Raw genomic sequence first — 21,338 nt, 5'->3', positions numbered from 1 at the left:
ACGAGCCTTTCTCTACATTTGGTTCTTTAGAAATAGCTCTTCTAAGACTGTCAACTAACATATCATTACACTTACATGTCAATACATATATTTGAAGCATATAATAAAATATATACCTGGTTTAAATAATTAATTTCTATTTCGACTTCATCTACTTCTTTCTTCAATTCAGATGAACTTTTGGAAAAATTGTTGGCATGTTTAAGAATATCTTGTGTTTTACATCTCAAATTAACCCTTTTATGTTAAGGAACTATATTATGAAAGTATATTTTACATTTATAATATATGTACTATAACAGAAATGATTAATACAAGCAAAAATGTTTCATATACGCAATAAACAGTATTAATAACAGTACCTGAAATAAGAGGTAAGATTAATATAAACATTTGGCAAACTGACAAACATTTGTTGTTTATATTGAGCTTAAAAATAACATTTCATTCAAAATATTTGTTAGGATTTTTCTTTCAGTTAAATCAGGGTAGCTTTTCGCTTTTGGTTTTTACCTAAGTTCATCATGTTGTTTGGCATAACTAATCACACATAACCAATCCAGGTCCAAATTTAGCTTACTGTATTTCCATTATTTATTTATTCCAAAGTCAACACTAAATAAGATTCCACCCAATTTCCCTTTTCTTATTCTCTAAGACTAATCAGTGCATCCTGCAGAACTCAAAAGAGAGCTTACTTTCCATCTAGACTTTCTGCGTGAGCTGGATTTATACCCAATTTCAAGTAGAGAATTCCTCAGCTGTTAACAGACATCCTGCACGATTATTAGCTACTATACTTTTCTAAACCACTCCACAATCCATTTAGAAGAATTTCAAAATGAACATAACAGTGGTAGTGAACAAGAATACCAGAGAAAATGTTTTCTTAAACTATATGATTTATATGCTAAACATGAAATTTCAGGTGAACATAATTTATAATGCTATGTTGTTACCAAAAGTATCAATTTAAATTTTTAGATACAGACATTTAAATCCTAATATTCAATTCTCCTTACCTCCATCACCTCTTACTTGTCATGCAATCTCCCATCTCATCCCATCCTACATCCAACTCCCTAAAGCCCTAGTATACCTTCTGCATCTACCAACCTCTGCCCCTTCCCATTGTGAAGTTAAAACCCAGATGGGCAGCAAATGAACAACTAAAAACAGAATAAGCTAAAACCCAAACATGGAGTGAGCAAGCAGCAAAGGAGTTAAAAGGATGATTTAGGATGGAGCAGAATGAAGCAAGGAAAAATGCAGGATAAAGAAGACTAGTACAAACAGTAGACTTTTAATGTCTTAGGAAAGCATAAGCAGGATTGTGGAGGTTGGAAGAGGATTAAAGTTCCAAGTTCCTCATCAGGGAAGAGCATATCTCGACAAACAGACAAGATTTAAACAAATAAGAGTTATTCAAGCATCTAATACAGTGTCACTGTATTAGAACTGTTTACCCATCTGCCTCTTCTACTAAACTGTGAGCTCCTTGCAAGAATGCTCTGTATCTTCTTGAGTATTGCCTAGCACAAGGCAAGTACCCATTGCATTTCTATAGATGAATGAATTGTTGTGATTCATCTCCTTACCACCTTCCATCCTAACAAGTAATAATGAACTGATTTAATTGGAATACTTTCTTTGGTAAGACAGAGCAAGGTCACTTTTTCATTGGTTTTGTTACTAAGACATGTCACTTAAAGCCAGATACATGTACCACTTTATTCTCTTTAAAATTGCTTGCTTCTGATCACATACAATATAAGAAAAACACTTTTAGAGAACCTTTAAAGTAACCTCTAAAATTTTTGAATTAAACAAAAAACAAATCCAAGAGATTCTCACCAAGGAAACACAATAACAATTATAATACAGAAACAATACTTAAGTAATAAAAATTCTAATTAGAAATACTTTTGTGGATACATATGCAATGTCCATTTAGTAAGTGATGGGAAAGGAGCAGGTACTGAAAAACAAAGTCATATTTTAGACTAATTTATTACATTCATTTTATTATAAAAATACTATTAAAACTATAACAAAAATGTTAATACCTAGAAATTCCATAAAAATAGTTTCATTTGTTTTTAGTTGTTCAGTACATGCCAACACTCTGTTTTGAATTTCTTCATGTTCTCTTTTCTTCTCATAATATTCATGTGAAAGGGGTGTTTCTGAGAATTTTAGTTGGTATTGCTTAAGAACATCTTTATACTGACATACATAACCATGGTACATTTTTCTGTTAAAATTAAGAGAAATGACATCAATATAACAAGAATATATCTAAAATCTTTTTAAATATCACAATAAAGTCTAATAAATTAAGCAGAAAAAGCAAGTCAAATATCTAATCCCTGTTTCCCTCAATACTGCCAGCCCTTCAAACCTTCCTTAATTCCATCACACTTTTCAATTCTTTACCCTTTTTCAACACTACATGAGTTATTCACTCCTTAATTTTCTTCAATTTAACCTCCACTCCTACCTTTGCCAGGTCACCAATGATCTCATTTGTCCAACTCAGTGCTCATTTTAGTTCTCATCTTGACACTGAAGAACCTCGTTCTTTTGATCACTTCTTAAATGGCTATTCTCACTGAGTTCTGAGTCTCTACTCTCCCCAATTTAGCTACCTCCATAAGAATGCTTTTCAAATCTCCTTCAACTTTCTAAGCTAAACTTATCATATGAAGTCCTTTCTGTGTGTTAGAACTCTGGGTTTACAATCATACTTGTATATTCTGCAACTATTTTATGAAGAAAATTTTAGTACTGGTTAGAGGAATCCCTCCAGTCCAACTCAAGTAGAGATTGGTGGTCATCTATTTAGGCACAAGCCTTGGGTAGAATGGGTAATTCTTGCAAAAGGATACTAACTCTTCCTTTTCATTTAACCTTTGCTTGATGTACAATAGGGGTCAGTTACTATAACCTATGTGAGGAACTCTAACCTGCCACTTGTTTTTGTACAGCCCAGGAGCTAAGGATGGTTTTACATTTTTCAATGATTGAAAAAAAATCAAAAGAAAAATATTTTATAACACAATAAGGTTATATGAAATTCAAACTGTAATATCCATAAATAAAGTTTTATTGGAACATAATCATTCATTTATATTTTGTCTAAAGTTGGTCTGGCACCACAACAGAGTTGAGTAGTTACAACAGAGACTGTATAGCCCACAGTCCTAATCAAAGGCTTCATCTTCTTGTACTATCTTTACTTCTCTTTAGCCTTGAGTTTTATATAGTTTTCTTTTAACACTATGGTATTATAGAAATAATCTCAAATCCTTTTGGATAAGCAGGTTCTATAAATGACAAAGTAACAATCTCCTTCACTAATCCCACCTCTGCCTATTCCTTGGATGATTGTTTACTCTAGCTTTCTGTCCCTTTTGCTGTATATATTTGCCTGGGCAATGTCATCTATTTGCACAATTTCAAATGCAAATGAAGTCCAAATCTCTATCTTTGGCCTCTCCCTTCTCCTAAACCCATCTTTGAACATAAAGGGTATTGTATTCTAGATTTTGTGTGTGTATTTTTAATTAAAACATAATAGACGTAATGTCAGCAAGATGGCACAATAAAATATCCCTTTCACATATAAACCCCTCAACAATAATAATGTAGCATCCATCCATGGACAAAACTACTTTTGTGGGAACTTTGAGATCTAGATAGGAGACAATGAAACCCTGGTACAGTCCAAGACTGAGGAGAGCCATTTTGAGAAGGAGGTTCTCATATACTGGTAGCTAATTCACTGACTGTGGTCCTGACTACAGACTTGTAAACAGCTCTATACCCCTCAGAATTCAACTACAGCCTTATTTGGTTTTGGATCTGTCAGCAGCACCTGTATGGTGGGAGGAGTCAAGCCCACCCATGGGTCAGGTAATAGGTACACAGACCCTTTTCCCAGCTGTGGACCCTGAAATGGCCTATGAACCAGCTCCAGCCCTTCACAGTTAAATTGAAGGAGTTCTTGGAGGTAAGCCTGCCAAACTCAGGTACACTGTCGATTCTTAAAGGGCCCAATAACTGAGCTCTAGCCCATCCAAGCCACAGACACTAAAGAGTCCTGCTGACACAGGGACCCATGAGAAGATACTCCTGTCTGTACCCCTTGAAGATTCCTAAAGTCCCTATAATTGGTTCCAGCTCCCTCAAAGCCATAGTTTGCCAGCAGTACTGAGGGTTCAGGGTCAAAGTGGAAGACACTTCCATCTGCAGATCCCCTAAGAACCCTATATCTGGCTGTAGGCCCCTTATAGGCAAAGGTTGCCAGCAGACCAGCTGGTCCAGGATCTCAAAAAGAGATACTCCTATAAGTACTCCCTGGAGATCTTGAAAGGGCCTTATACTTAGATTGAGCCCCTTAAGCTGCCATCAGGAGGCAGTCCAGTCCATCAAGGGACCTGGTGGGAGACATACCTGTCTGTGCCTCCAAAGCCAGGACTACAGACCTCAATCGTGGCTATGGAATCTGAAACATCCCTGAGACTCATTTTCAGCCCCTCCCAGCCACAACCGAGGGCCAGTCCTGACCACCCATAATCCATTCAGTGACTAGGAAGGATCCCTCCCAGAGACCTATCACATTTGTCACACATTTGGTAATGGCCTGCAGACTGAGGACCCAACTGTGGAACCTGAAGCAGACCTCTGTCCCAGAACTATCTGACTCAACAGTGTACTAGAGGCAGTCTCATGGGGAGCAGACAGGATCCATACCTACCTGAGCCTCTGGTAATAAGCACGTCAACCACGGATCCCACTGTAGACTCAGTGACGGCCTCAAAACTAGCTCCAACCAAGCATGACTACACTTCTAGAGATAATCATATCAGCCCAGGAAATCAAAAGTAGGTTTTACCTTCCAAAACCAATCTGTAAAGACTGGAAGAGGTTTGTTCATTTAAGTGCACAGACATCAATGCAAGACTACAGAGATCATGAAGAATCAGGCAAATATGACCACTAAAGGAAAGTAATAAAGCCTCATTACTGACCCCAAAGAAATGAAGATCTTCAATTTTCCTTACAAAGAATTCAAAATAAATCATCTTTAAGAAATTCAATAAATTTAAAAGAGAACATAGAAACTAATGAAATCAAGAATATTGCATGAAGAAAATGAGAAGTTTAATGAAGAAATAGAAATCATATAAACAAACAGAAATCCCAGAGCTGAAGAATACAACAACAGAATTAATCATGCAATAAATAAAATTAGCAAACTTGAAGACAGTTTATTTAAAATTAGCCAGTTAGAGGAACAAAAAGAAAAGAAGAATGAAAAGGAGTGAAGAAAGCCTACATGAATTATGGAACACTGAACAAATGTTCACATCATGGGAGTTCCAGAAGGAAGAAAGAAAAGAAAGAGACAGAAAGATTATTTTAAAAAGTAATAGCTGAAAACTTCCCAAATCTTGGGAATGAGATGTACATTAGGTACAGGAAGCTCAAAGGACTTCAAGGAAGATCAACCCAAAGAAAATTACTCCAAGATACATTATAATCAAAATGTTAAAACATGAGGAGTGAATTTTGAAAGCATCAAGAGAAAAATGAGTCATTACAACATGGGAGCCTCCATAATGTTATCTGCAGATTTCTCTGTCAGGACAGGACAGAATGGGATCATATATTCAAACTGCTAAAAGAAAAAAAACTGCCAACCAAGAATACTATGCCCAGTTAAACTATCCTTCAGAAATGAAGGAGAGATAAGGACATTCCCAGACAAAAGCTAAGGTAGTTCATTACCACTAGACCTGCCATACAATAAATATTAAAGGCAGTTCTTCAAGCTGAAATGAAAAGGCACTAACAACATGAAAACATAAAATTCAATGGTACAGGTGAACATACAAATTCAGAATACTGTAATACTGTAATGATGGTGTGTACATCATTTATCTGTAGTACAAAAGCTAAATATTAAAAATTAACTATAGCTACAGTAATTTGTTAACAGATGCATAATATAAAAAGATGTAATATATGATATCAATAGCATAAAATGTGGGGAAAAGAAAAACTGTATAGTTTTTAATGGGGGAGGGAGTTTTGAGTGGTGAGGGGGATAAAGGGGCACAAAAATTCTCAATCATAATATAAGTTGGTCACAGGGATAGTAGCATAGCATGGAGATACAATGATTCTGTAACATCTTCCTATGTTGAAGTCTCCTAAAATGAATGCATTGCATTCAATTTCCCCCTTTAATTCTGTTAGTATTTGTTTCACATATTTAGGTGCTCCTATATTGGGTGCATAGATATTTATAATGGTTATATCCTCTTGTTGCACTGACCCCTTTATCATTATGTAGTTCCTTCTTTGTCTCTTGTTACTTTCTTAGTTATGAAATCTACATCTTCCTATGTTGACAGGAAGTAACTGTACTGGTGAGGGTAAGGATTTAATAATATGGGTAATTGTTGAACCACTGTGTTGTATGTTTGAAACAAATATAAGACAGTATATCAATGATACTTTATTTTTTTTAATGTGGAGTGTTTCTATGCAAGAGAAGGTAAATTATCAGCTTAAAATAGTGTAATATCTTTAAGATATTTTATGTAAGCCTCATGGTAACACAAAGAAAAAACCTAGACTAGATACATCTAAGATAAAGAGAAAGGAATTACAGCATACCAATTAAAAAAATAAATCACAAAGGAAGAGAGCAAGAGAGGAACAAAGGAACTAAGAAAAAACTCAGAAAACAATGAACAAAAATGGCAATAGTAAGTCCTTACCTATCAATAATTACTATAAACATACATAGACTAAATCCAAAAGACACAGAGTGTCTGAATGGATTTAAAAAACAAGACCAATAATATGCTGCCTATAAGAAGCTCACTTTAAGGACATGCATAGGCTGAAAGTGAAGGAAAAGATATTCCATGCAAATGGTAACCAAAAGAGAGCAGAAGTGGTTTTACTTACATGAGATAAAACAGACTTCAAGTCAAAATCAGTCACAATGTAGAAAAAAAGCCACTATGTAATGATAAAGAGATCAGTTCATCAATTGGATATAGCAATTGTAAATATGTATGCTCTGAACACTGGAGCACGTTTATATTTAAAGCAAATATTAACAGAACTGAAGGAAGAAACATAGCAATACAATAATGATAGAGGACTTTAATACCTCACTTTCAACATTGGAAAAATCATCCAGATAGAAATTAATAAGGAAACAGCAGACCTGAATAACACTATAGAATAAATGAACCTAACAGACATATACAGAACATTCCATCAAACAACACCAGAATATACATTCTTCACACTCACACAGAATATTCTCTGGGATAGATCATATGTTGAGCACAAAGCAAGCTTAACAAATTTAAGAAGACTGAAATTACATCAAGTATCTTTCTGGCCACAATGATAAAAAGCTAGAAATCAATAGCAGGAGAAAAATGGAAAAATTCACAAATACACAGAAATTAACACACTCCTGAACAACACTGGATCAAAGAAGAAATAAAAAGAATCAAAAAGTATCTTGAGACAAATGAAAATGAAAACATAATATACCAAAACTTATGGGATACAACAAAAAAAAGGTCTCAAATTAACAACCTAACTTTATACCACAAGGAATTAGAAAAATAACAATTAAGCCCAAAGTTAGCAAAAAGGAGTAAAAACAAAGATCACAGCAGTAATGAATGAAATAAGAAAAGAAAGGCAATAGAAAAAAATTAATAAACAAAGAGTTGGTTTTTTGATAAGATAAACAAAATTTGCAAACCTTCAGCGAGACTAACCAAGCAAAAGAGAGAGGACTCAAACAAAATAATAAATGAAAGAAAAACAGACACCACAGAAATACAAAGGATGATCAGAGGCTACTATGAACAATTATGGGACCTTAGATTATAAGAAATGGATAAAGTTCTAGAAAAATATAACCTACCAAGACAGAAACATGAAGAAATAGAAAATCTGAACAGATCAATTACTAGCAAGGAGATTGAAGCAGTAATCAAAAACCTCACAACAAAGATTAATTCCAGGACCGGATGGTTTCAATGATGAATTATAGCACACATCTAAAGAGAATTAAAACCAATCTTTTTCAAACTCTTCCAAAAATCTGAATAGGAGGGAACATAATCCAACTCATTTTATAAGCCCATCATTACCATGACACTAAGGCCAGATAAGAACAGTACAGGAAAAGAAAACTACAGGCCAATATCCCTAATGAATGAATATAGATGTAAAAATTCTCAACAAAATCCTGCAAACTGAGCTCAACAGCACATTAAAAGGATCATATACCATGACCAAGTGAGATTCATACTTGGGATGCAAAGATGGTTCAACATACACAAATCAATAAACAATGATACACATTAATAGAAGGATAAAAATCATATGATCCTCTCTCATTTGGCAAAATTCAATACCCTCCCATGATAAAAACTCTAAACAAATTGGATATAGAAGTAACATACCTCAACATAATAAAGGCCATATTTGAAAAGACCATGACTGACATCTTACTCAGTGGTGAAAAGCTAAAAACTTTTCCTCTAAAAGCAGGAACAAGATAAGAGTACAATTCTCACCAGTTCTACTCAACACAGTACTGGAAATATTAGCTAGGTTAATTGGACAAGAAAAAGAAATAAAAAGCATCTGAATAGGAAAGGAGGAAGTAAAATGGTCTCTGTTTGCAAATGACATAATCTTATGCATAGAAAATGCTAAAACTCCACCAAAAAAAGTTAGAAATAATCAACAAATTCAGTAAATTTTCAGGATACAAAATCAATGTATAAAAATCAGTTGCATTCATATATAGTAACAATAAAGTATCTGAAAAAGAAATAAAAGTATCCCATTTGTAAGAGCATCGGAAACAATAAAATATTTAGGAATGAATTAAACCAAGGAGGTGAAGGATCTGTCCACTGAAAACTATAAGCTATCAATGAAAAGAAATGAAGATACAATAAATGGAAAGATAGTCGATGCTCATGGATCAAAAGAATTAATATTGTTATAATATCCATACTGCCTAAAGCCATCTATAGGTTCAGTGCAATCCCCATCAAAATTCCAATGGAATTTTTCACAGAAATAGAAAAATTAATTATAAAATTTATATGGAACCACAAAAGACCACAAACAGCCAAAAAATCCTGAGAAAGAAGAATAAGGCTGGAAGCATTACACTTCCTAATTTCAAACCATGCTACAAAAACGTGGTAACCGAACAGACTGGCATAAAAGTACAAATATAAACCAATGGAATAGAATCAAGAGTCCAGAAATAAACATATATATATATATATATATATATATATACAGTCAATTAATATTTGGAAAAGAAGCCAATAATATTTAATGGGGAAAGAATAGTCTCTTCAATAAATGTTGCTGGCAAAACTGGATATCCACATGCAAAAGAATGAAACTGGACCCCTATCTTACACCACTCACAAAAATTAACTTGAAACAGAATAAAGACTTAAATAGAAGACCTAAAACCATAAAAATCCTAGAAGAAAACAGAGGGGAAAATCTCCTTGGTATTGATCTTGGCAACAATATATTGGATATGATACCAAAAGCACAAGCAAAAAAGCAAATATAAATAACGGGACTTCACTGAACTAAGAAAGCTTCTTCAGGGCAAAGGAAACCATCAACAAAGCAGAGAGGCAACCTGTGGAATGGGAGAAAATATTTGCCAAACATATATACAATAAGGAGTTAATACCAAAATATATAAGGAACTCATACAACTCAAGCTAAAAGACTAAAAACCTGAGTTAAAAATGGGCAGAGACCTGAATAGACAGTTTTCCAAAAAAGACATATAAATGGCCAAAAGGTCTGTGGAAAGATGTTCAACATCACTAATCATCAGGGAAATGAAAATCAAAACCACAATGAGGTATCACCTCATACCTGTTAGAATGATTGTTATCAAAGGTATGAAAGTGTTGTCAAGGATGTAGAGAAAAGGCATCCTTTGGTTACTGGTGATGGGATTGTAAATTGGTTCAGCCAGTATGGAAAATAATACAGTTATATATTTTTAAATAATTAAAAATTAGAAATTGAATGACCATACATGATCTAGCAATCCCACTTTTGAGTATATATTGGAAGGAAATGAAATTGCTATTCTCAAAGAAATATCTGCACTACCATGTTCACTGAAGCATATTCACAATAGCTAAAACATGAAAACAACTTGGAAACAACTTCAGTGTCTATCAACATGTGAACGGATAAAGAAAATGTGGTGTGTAAATATACAATGAAATATCATTCAGTCACAAAACGGAAGGAAATCCTGCCACTCATGACAACTTGGATAGACCTTCAGAGTATTATGCTAAGTGAATAAGTCTGAGAAAGACAAATACTGTTTGATCTTACTGATTTGTAAAATCTGAAAAAGCTGAGCTCATAGAAACAGAGTAGAATGGTGGCTGCCAGAGGCTGAGAGGTGGAGGAAATGGGGAGATGTTGATCAAAGGGTATAAACTTCCAGTTATATGGGAATAAGCTCTGGGTATCTATTATGCAGCATGGTGAATATAACAATACTGCACTATATACTTGAAAGTTACTAAGAGAATAAATCTTAAATGTTCTTGCTACCAAAAAAAAGTTAAAAAATTATCTGATGTGAAAGATGTGTTACTTGACCTTATTGTGGTAATCATTTCATAATATATACATATATAAAATCATACCTCAAACTTAAACAATGTTATATGTCAAGCATATCTCAATAAAGCTGGGGGTGAAAGCAGTAAAAACTAAAATATAAAAATAGACATTGCTACACCTCAAATGCTGTACAGGCAAAGGGACAAAGTGGATGGAGGGGGTGGAAGGGGCAGAATCACAGACTGGGTAACAGTCACACGGGAGTTCATTATTCTGTCTACTCTTGCTTTTTAAAATTCTCTCCAATAAAAAGTGTTTGTATAAAAAAATAGATACTGCTTTGGTTCAACTTTTAAAAAACATTTCAATTTCTTACATTAAGTGAAATTATAATGGTATGTGTTCAAAGTCCTTCTCTTTTTTTAATTATGTTAACTAATTACATTTAGTTCCCAAGACCATGTGATTTTACACATAAAATAAACACACATAAATAATTGGTATTTCTTCATTAGAATATAACACCTCACTAAATTAGCAATCTGAAAAACACAAGTTTGATTTAAAATACCTTTCAAAAGCCAATACTCCAAATTTTTCATAAGCTAATTCTAAAGCTATTTCTCCAGATGTTTGTCTATAACAACTTAGTCATAAAAACCATTAATTGGAGCACTCTCCTATAATAATTGCTACTGATACATTGTTTCTATTTAAGGCCATACCTAAATATACACAGAGTTTGATAGAGCTTTATAAGAAATACGTAAGCCTCCAATGGCACCCAAAGAGTCAGAAACACTGGATTTACTTAAAAAAAAAAACTCCCTCAGCAAAATTTCTACATTTCCAATTAACATTTTACAAAGCATATCCTATTAATACTAATTTATAGAAATGATAGCTTAAATTAACATATGCACTATACTTGTCTTTTTCAATAGCTTCTTGGTAAACAGTAAATTGGTCCTGCATATAGTCTTCATGTTTATGGAAAACATCACATGTTGGCTTCCAGCTATGGAGAAAAAAATATTGTAACTAGCATCCTAGAATGGTAAACAAATTTTTTAAGAGATAATATAAATGAATGTAACCATTTAAAGATACAGGGATCTTTCCTTTCCTGGATAAAATAAGCTTACATCAAGAAAAATATTCCCACCTCCCATCACCCCCAACTAGCACCATTCATGCAATCATACATATGCTCAGATATTAATATCCATTAATTTTTTCATAAAACCTGTTTTGGATCCATGACTAAGAAAAGAATAAATGTGACATAGCTGGATTGTGTGTGGCTATGGCATTTCTATAATATACTCTGCAACACTCCAACATCAAGCTTTCTTTTTCATCATATTTCTAAGATCTTGGATAAGAAACAGTTTTTGGAGTAAGCATACAAAGAGCTAGAATAAGGACCAAGAAAGCTTTTTTCTCCTTTGAAACTTAGAAAGTCAGATTGTTATACCCTCCTGAACTAAAAAGAAGGAAACTAGACCAAAATTTATTTAAAAATCAGACAGTAAGACTAAAACAAGTATTCACCTTATACAGTTTTTGTTTCATTACATCAGTAATAAAATCTCAATAAAGCTGGGGGGGAAAGTAGTAAAAAATAAAATATAAAAATAGATATGCCAGTATGAAAAATCTAAAATTAGCATACACCAAGGCAGCTTTCATTCTTAGTACTGTTGAAATATTTCTTCTAACTCTTTTTTCTAATCTTTTTTATTTTTTCAGATTCAAAAAGTACACATGCCCACTCAGGGAGCACAGAAAAGTATATTTAAGACAATAACTATCACCCATATTCTCAACATTGAATAATAACTACTATTATTGTTTTAATAAATTGTTCCCAGATTTTACTACAAGTAAATATTTTAACATCTTTGAGATCATACTGACATATTAACAACATATCTTCCTATATCACTTGCTTCTAAATTCTACACATTTTCCTTGTCACTAAGAATTATATTGTAAAGGTTGTAATATGTACATCATATTCCATAATTTATTTAGCCATGCCCATATTATTGGCCATTTGTGCTTAATCTACATTTCTCTATTGTAAACAGAATTTGTACTTAAATATTTGTCTGAATTTCTAATTTCCTTAGAAAATATTCCCCAAAATGTAATTTATAAAGTTATATGTATATACATATTCTGAGTATTTAACAAAATTACATAAGAAATCCATGTTCTCTGAAAAGACACTCAAAGCATTTTGATGTACATATTTGTAGACTTTTTCTATCATATATAAATGTATAATTACTAAATTTTCATACTACAAAAGTTTTATTGCTTTGTTCAATTTGTAATATACTGGTACCATCTTGCCATGTCAATAAATATACACTTATAATTTTATTAACTGCCTACTCTTCACTTATGTGAATATGCCAAAATTCATTTAACCAACCACCTAACGCTGAACAGTAGAATTGCTTCCAGTGTTTTCCTATCATAAAAAAAAAGTTGAAATAAACACCTTGTTGTATATCTTTCAGAGAATGCCTAATTATTTCTTAATGAAAAATTCTCACAAATAGTACTGTTTAATCAAAAGTCATGCTTATTTTTAAAGCTTTTTAAAGTATACTAACATGTCATCCAAAAGGTTTATGCCAGTGTATATTCCTATAGTATATGAGAGAGCTGATTTTCTTACCCCCTGAACAACACTGGATATAATCTTTCTTTAAATTTCTGTAAAACTTAAAGGCAAAAAATTAATATTTTATTATTGCTTTAATTTAGATGTCTTTGACTAACAGTAAGATTGAGCATTAGACATGCATTTTTTCATTTTAGTATTTACCTTTTTACCTTCTTTGTCCATGTTTTCTAATGAGGCCTTTTCTTTTTCTTATTAATTTCCACAAGTACATTATATTTTTTTAATTACCCCGTATTTGATATTTTTCCTACCTTATCTTTTTTGCCTTTTATAATATTTTGGGGTTTTCTTCTTTTTAATTTTATGTATCTGTATTTATCCATTGTTTCAGTTGTGATTTCTACCTTTGGCACTTAAAAAGTCCTTCTCTCAAAGATAATATAGTCAACTATACATTTCTTCTAGTACTTTCATGAATTCATATTTCACATTTAAATCTCTTAACCAACATACTGCAATCATGAACTCGAGGCATTCATAGTATTAAAATCAATATATCCTACGGTCTTCAGAACTCAGCAAACATTAAATACAGTGCATCTTGCATACAACAGGTCCTGAGGGGAAACTATCAGTACTTCTCTAGCACCCATTGCAGCTAGTTAAGGAAAATATCTACTACACCAAAACCTAAGTCAAAATAAAAGTTTAACAGCATATAGTTTTTGTTGATTAGATTGCTCAAAAACTTGAATATTGATAATTCCAGTGTTAGCAAGGTTGTAAGGAAACAGAAACTCTCATCCATTGTTAAGAGTATAAATTAGTAAAAATCTCTCTGGAGAGCAATTTGGTATTATCTATCCAATGTTTAAATGTGCATACTCTTTGATTAACCAACTTCACTTCTATGAGTTCATTCTATAGCAATAGGTCTATACATGTGGAAGGGTACCTGTACATGTTGCTTTTAATAGGGAAAAACTGGAAACAACATAAATGTCTATTAACAGTAGAATGGTTAAATAACTTAAGATACATCAATACTATAAAATACTATGGACTGTTTTAAAAAAGAATGACATCTATATACAATCATTACATATATATTTCCACTTACGTTACACATTAGTAGAATTCAAAAACAAGTTGAAGAGTAAGTATGGTATGATCGCATTTTTGTAAAAAGGAAAGACAGATGTATAGATAGATGTGCATGTAAGTATATGCAATAATGATGTTGAATATTTATTGGAAAAGGTCTGAAAGAATACTCACAACTGTTAAGATTGGTTACCTATAAGGAAAAAGACAGGGTAGGGGTGGGGACTGCAGGCAGGGAAAAACTGTTTACTCCATATATTTGAGTAATTTTTAAACTTTTATACTAAATATTTGTTACTTTTATAAAAGTTTAAAACCAGTATAAAAAAATTATGATGGAAAAGCCAAAAGGGCTTATTAGAAGTTTGAATAACAAAATATTTTAAATTAAATATGATTCTAATGTACAGTATTTAATACAAAGACAATGGTCCACATAAAATTAAATACAGAAAACTAATACATTTTATTTTTCTAAGTATTTCTAATATACAATTGAGTTTCACAAACAAGTCTTTGTTTCAAATGTTTATGTCTTATAATAGATTTAACTACTAGAATCCAGAACCTGAAGCCATGTTGAAAGAATTCTTAACATACTGAATACTTTTATTTTGAAAAAGCTACTAATTTTAGGCTAGATTCCCCTAGTTAAAAACAAGATCTTGAAAATTTAAAGACAAATTATTTCAAATTTATTTTTATAATAGAAATTTTATATACTGAGCCTAAATTATTCAGAATTCTATATTTAGGCTAATTGTATCTGAATTAGAGAGATTTTATCACATTTACTTCTATTTTTCTTTTGAACCCTCTGAGACCCCTTTTTATACATCTATGTAACAGGACAATTTAAGACTTGATTCATCATTTTGCCAATATAAAATACTACTTTAAAGTAAAAGTGTCTTCAACTATAAACTGAGAAGACTGAGTTAAAGAATCTAGTGACAATTACTGAAAGTTCATTTCTTTCACATACTCACTTACTACAGTTGTCTTTGATCACCTTACTATGTTTATAGTAATGGCCAATTTCCTCATCTGTTGCATTTATACTTTCCTGTATCTTACAAATAGTTGCTTTATTTTCTTTAATATCTTCAAAGCATTCTGGAAAGAAGAAATATTGATTTTATTAAGGTAGAAATCATAAATTCAAAATAAAGAAATACATCAGAAAGGTGTATGGCCACTTAACTAAAAGGAGGAGAGCCAGAGGATGAAGAGGAAGTGACATTTGAGTTGGGAAGGGCCCTATATTAAAAAGCACAGAACCAGAGCCAGAGTTGCTTCTAGATGCTAAAGCTAAGGACTTGTGTTTGGGGCTGAAAATAAATAAATGTCCCTTGTGCCTCTTCCTTAATGTAAGAGGGCTAGATTAAGTGAAATCTAAGATTAATGGCATCTTATGATTCTATGAGTTCATGTAAACATTTACTCGTACTCATATGTGACACTAACATAAAGAGTTTTATTTTTAAAGAAGCTTATTCTGAAGCTTGTTAAAATGGTAAGAAGGACTTTATCCAGGACTATTGCAACAGGAACATTACAATAGCAGGGAGAGATTGTATTCAACATCAAATACAAGGACAAGTGGGGATTTACAGCCATCAAGTAGAAGGAAGAGGTCAATGGATGGGAAATTACTAAGAGGTGATACCAAGGGTAGGGGGAGTTCTTGCTAAACTGACTTAATAGGATTGTTCCTGGAAGCAGATTTGGGATTAAGCAGGTATCAAGGGTGGGGGTTTCTCTCTGAACTGATTTGGGATTTTTGCTAAAAGTAGATTCGGCAGGGACAGACATGGAAGCTCAAGGCCTAGGTGAGAAAGAGAGGAGGCTCCTCAGAGGAGCAAAACGAAAGTTTGGTCAAAAAGAGTGTTTCCAAGAAGGGACTAGCGGTTACCAAAGGGGAAAGGTGGGTAAGGGTGGATGGGGAGGGAGGGAGAAGAGGATTGAAGGGCATTATGACTGGCACACTTGGTGTGGGGGGGGTCACAGGGAAGGCAGTATAGCACAGAGAAAACAAGTAGTGACTCTGTGGTATCTTACTACACTGATGGACAGTGACTGCAATGAGGTGTTGGGGGGACTTGATAATAGGGGTGACTGTAGTAACCACAATGATTTTCATGTGAAACCTTTATAAGAGTGTATATCAATTAGACCTTAATAAAATAAATAAATAAATAAATATTTTTAAAAAGAGAGTCTTTGTCAGAGGTGGCATTTGATTTACTTGCATCACGTTTGGTAAGCAGAAAAAGAGATGGCAGAGAAATGGGAGGTGAAGGGAAGGAGTAGTCATCTATAGCAATGCTGTGCAACAATTCTCTGTGATGATGGAAATTGTTGATATCTGTGCTGTCTGGTCCTGTCACCATATGTGGCTATTGAGAACTTGAAATGTGGCTCTTGCAACTGGGACCTGGATTTTTAAATTTAATTTAAATGGCCATATATGGTATCCTGGCTAGTGCAGCTCTACAGCATCTGGGTGACAGAGCAGTGGACTGTAGAAAGGAGGAGCAGTAGGCAGCCTAGAAGCAGGTGCCCAAGCAGCAGCTGCTACTTTGCCCTCAGCCCCAGCCAGGCCCAGTCCTGTCCAGCAGCAATAACTCTGGCCTTTGAGCTTCCAACTCCATGGGAAAAGAGGGTCAGTGGAATTTTATCCCTGAAGCTTGCTACCTCTGTAATCACCTAGGTTTCTGGAATTTATTGACTTATAAAGTACAGATAGTTTCTATGCCCAGGTTTGAGAAAGAGAAGGATTGAATAATCAATGGGAAGAGGAAGACTACTAACTTGAGATACCATTGGGTTTTTACTATATGCAGATCAATTATGGTGTTTCATAAAGTTCAGGAGAATCAGGAGCCAGGTATGCCTCACTTTAACCATTTGTTTCTAAAATGTGCCAGCAAACCAAATCACCTATTAAACATTTCAGGGAATGTTAATATTTAAAGGTGATTTGCAATGGTCTCTTTAAAAATTTGGGTGGGATATCTTTGTTTTAAAAAATTACATTAAGTAAACTAAAGAAAATTCCATAATCCCACCCATGTTCCCAAGACCGTTGTCTGTAGAGAAAAATCTGTTTTGAATCAGCTTATTTGAAATGATTCAATGGGAATTACTTTACAACTGCATACATTGCAGGTAATTGACAGACATGCAATTTCTTTCTGGTCTGATAGAGGCTTGACTGTTTTCCTCCTTTCCTTGTGGAAAAATATGGTTTGCTTCTATTTGTAATTCTTTTTCTCAGACAAACTGTACTTTTCTTGAACTAGCAGAACTATCTGACTGATTCCCTCACTGAATGACTTAAAATCTTTAACATGCGTTCTTTTAAATAAAAAAAGTTTTTAACAAATGTGAAATTTCTATTCAATTCCATGTCAATTATTAAATGCACTTCCAACTCACTTATTTCTTTACTAGTGAATAAATACAAGATAAAAATAAAATGCAATTTCTTACAAAGAGTAAAATTAATTCTTAATGTTCTGTATTTTTTTTGTTACAGAAAAGACAACCACATTCTACCTTTTCAGAACTATTAATAAATTAATGGTTCTATTCTCTTCTGATACTTTTTGTGTAGGATCTAAAAATACTATATTTTTGTAATTTACATTGCTACTTCACTCATAATAGTATTTTTCAGGATTATTATTCCTGAAAACGTGGCATCTGTCAATCAAAGCCTCTGACCTTTGGTGTTTTCTAAGATTTTAAAATATTACTCAGATGTTTGAAATTACCTGCTACTTGAGAAAAATAACATATTTTTTCAACTACACTTAAGGGTTCGTTTCTGCTTAAAGCAAAATTCTTCAACAAAATAATTAAATGCTAAATAGAGAAATTTATTACTGAAAAACTGTAGTTAGGATAAATAGCTCATTATTTGTCACCAGATAGTACTGCCAACTAAACCCTAAATGAGGCAACTGCATATTATTTCACATGCCATTAAAAAATTTAAAAACTAAAATATATTTATCAAGTAAAACTACTTATTACTTACTGTTAATTCGTTGAATCATATCTTCTTTAGTACTTACATCTTGCTCATACTGGAAAACTAAAATAAATGTTTTTTGTGACTTCATTGTTAAAATGTCAAATGATAATACAAATAGCTAGGTATTTGAAAGTTTATTTTCATTTCATACCTACCAAATTCTAGCAAAAGTCTGTCCAAACTGACAAACAGGCTGTCATTCATCCTGGATACTATGTTAAAACAAACACAGCAGAAAACATTCATAAAGATTTTCTGAAGTCATAGATGAAACAGCATATATTCTGCAACATTAGTACAGAAAAATATGGGTGGAGCAAAAACTGGTGAGGAGAGAGAGACTCACAATTGGGCATAGCCCTGATGGGCACTTAGTAAATACTTGTTGAATGTCGTTGCATGACTGAAACTGCTGGGGGAAGCCTTCTTAATTGTTTATAAGTGATACTTCAGTAAATCATTGAATATTCTGGACTCCACTGATACCCAGATTTCTCAAAATGATATGCCCTTTAAAATAAGACCTCTGAAGATGTCCTTTCTCTGCGTGTGTACTATTACTAGCAGCAAGATTCCTAACAGCTTCACGAACAGCGAGGTAAAACCTACAGGAACAGTGCAATTTTACATTTGTGAATTTACCACCAAGAATCCAAAAAGTGTTTTTCACAGAACAGCCTAGTCACATTACAAAATACGCCTGAGGCAGGGTTCGCATACCTGCGCGCTCCAGGTGCTATTCTGGCCGCGCGTTTAAAGGGGGTAAGTTCGCGCGCCTACTAACCCTCTCACAGACGCAAGCTTCCCCTCACCGGACCACCCTCAGCACTCCAGCCGAGCGGCGGCCCCCACAGCTCCGGGTGCTGTGCCGAGGGGAACGTCAAGCGCCTGGAAGCCTCCGGTCGCACTGTGGGGACAGGCCCGCCGCCCCCTCAGAGCCGCTTGCCCTGCAGTCGCCACACACAGCTCTCTTTCCCACCCACCTTAACAGACCCTCTGGCACCCAAACGTCCACCCCTTCCTTCCCGGGTCCCAGACTCCACTTAGGGTCCCAAGCGCTGGGGACGCAACGACAGATCCCGACACTGACAGCCCGGAGACCCGCTTCGCCCGGTCCGGGCCCGCGAAGTCCGCGGCGCGCGCGGCAGTTCGCGCTTAGAATGACGGACTCCACGCGAGACCAGCACTGCGGGAACCGCCCCTTCCCCAGGGCGAAGCGTGGACGAGCGCCTTAGAACCCAGAGGAGGCGCTGGGGTCAAGAGAGAAGCACTGAAAGGACCAGCAGGGAGTCAGTCTGTCAGGGGTTCTCCCGTTGCATTGAAGACAAGTGTTTTTTTAGACTATTCATTTCCCCTGTAACATAACAGTTTAAAAAATGTTTTAGGAAACAGCAATAGAATATTAACTTTAACATGACAGTAAAAAACAAACAAAAAAATACTGTTATCAATCATCAGAATTCAATTTTGCATTCAGCATTTTTCAACACTTCTTCTCAAGCAAGCATAAGAATTCAAATACATTTTCATTCAACAAACATTTTGAGAGTGACTCCCTTGTTTAGTTTCAAACAAAATGCACATTTTCTGTCCAGAATGCTGTCATTAGATAATTTATGCTCTTAAGACTTTTGGTCTGCCTATCCTAAATGAAAAGAGAGTGGAGAAAAATAATTTAAATAAATTAGCCCCCAAATTGTCTTAATTATTGGTATATTTCTGGTGAAAATGTTTTTAACACTAGGTGATCTGAATAATTGCCTCAATTCACCACAATCTAAGTTGTTTCAAATTATTAAAATGAAAAAGAAATGATCAGAAGTTTTTAAGTACCTCAGATTTTATATGCACATCCAATTTTATTATGTGAAGTAATGTTGCTAATTAATATTAACGGTAGCAAGCCATCAAAGCTAATGTAAGTTTGGTGACATTAGAAAAATGGCTTTATTCTTCTAGTTACGGATAGTATAAGAATAATTGTCCTTTATTAACCACATTTTCTTAGGAAGACATGAGAGAATGAATATGAAGGCTGCAGTTATTTATCTTCCTGGCACAATATTGCTATGACTGTCAGGAGAATTTGATAGGTCAAAAGAGTTAATCCCCTTCCACCTAACAGTAGATTTTATGAAAAATTGTGGAAACCTAGAAACACCACCTGAGACCTGAAAATCAATTTATTTGCATTTAAATTCACATGCATAGCTGTGAATTACTCTCACAAAATATGGCTAAGTTCTACCACCACCACCACTACCACCTATCCCGTTCCAAAAACCCATTCTGGAAAAGCAATAAAGATGAAGATGTTCCATCCACTGGAGAGTTTTAAATGATAAACTTATTCTCTCCTAAATCCCACAATGAAATATAGTGCTCTATTTGAAAAATTATAGAGCATTGACTCAGGTAAACATTTACCCTGACAAATCATTTTCTAGGAAAGTACCCCTATATAAATCTCTCACTGCCTATTATTAGCAGTTTCTCCTCTTGCCATATGCATGCAAATCAGAATCTGAAGAAATTCTTTGTATAAATCTGCTGTCCATTCTTATGCAGATTTTTATTGCTAAACTTATCCAACAGAAAGCATGTCTCTTACCTACAATTCCTTCCAACTCTTTCCCCATTGACTTTTTCAACTCAAATGCTATCCCCATCACATTTAACTGCTTTCTCAAATAATCAATAAATGTTTTTATTCTAATGGTCTTTCTAAGTCTTATTACTCCTTCTTTTTTTCTCCCCTCCTCCATATTTGGTTCAATTGAAATTCTGTACAACTCTAACTTCCAAGAAACTACTCTCTTCTACTTCTTCCACTCTTCTACCACCCCTCTGATTTTGGCTTCT

The 21,338-nt window shown here is 34.1% G+C and overlaps 1 protein-coding gene across 2 annotated transcripts in view; it reads right to left on the bottom strand.

Moving 5' to 3' along the window:
- C8H14orf39 (chromosome 8 C14orf39 homolog) overlaps positions 1-19,619 on the bottom strand; it is a 70,049-nt gene extending 50,430 nt beyond the window's left edge. The window contains exons 1-8 of one of the 2 annotated variants that reach the window (XM_073212255.1): positions 19,460-19,619; positions 18,632-18,688; positions 18,480-18,536; positions 15,424-15,550; positions 11,618-11,707; positions 2,067-2,254; positions 1,936-1,978; positions 117-237 (exon numbers count right to left, since the gene is read on the bottom strand). In XM_073212255.1, coding sequence (XP_073068356.1) covers positions 117-237; positions 1,936-1,978; positions 2,067-2,254; positions 11,618-11,707; positions 15,424-15,550; positions 18,480-18,536; positions 18,632-18,680 — 675 coding nt within the window. In that variant the 5' untranslated portion in view covers positions 18,681-18,688; positions 19,460-19,619. The remainder of the gene's footprint in view (positions 1-116; positions 238-1,935; positions 1,979-2,066; positions 2,255-11,617; positions 11,708-15,423; positions 15,551-18,479; positions 18,537-18,631; positions 18,689-19,459) is intronic. The other variant, XM_073212256.1, reaches the window with a different exon arrangement.
- Positions 19,620-21,338: the final 1,719 nt, after the last annotated feature.

Source organism: Manis javanica, chromosome 8 (genome assembly GCF_040802235.1).
Source record: "Manis javanica isolate MJ-LG chromosome 8, MJ_LKY, whole genome shotgun sequence".
Taxonomy (NCBI): Eukaryota; Metazoa; Chordata; class Mammalia; order Pholidota; family Manidae; genus Manis; species Manis javanica.
The sequence above is the reverse complement of the archived record's forward strand: the minus strand, read 5'-3'. Positions and strand labels throughout refer to the sequence as shown.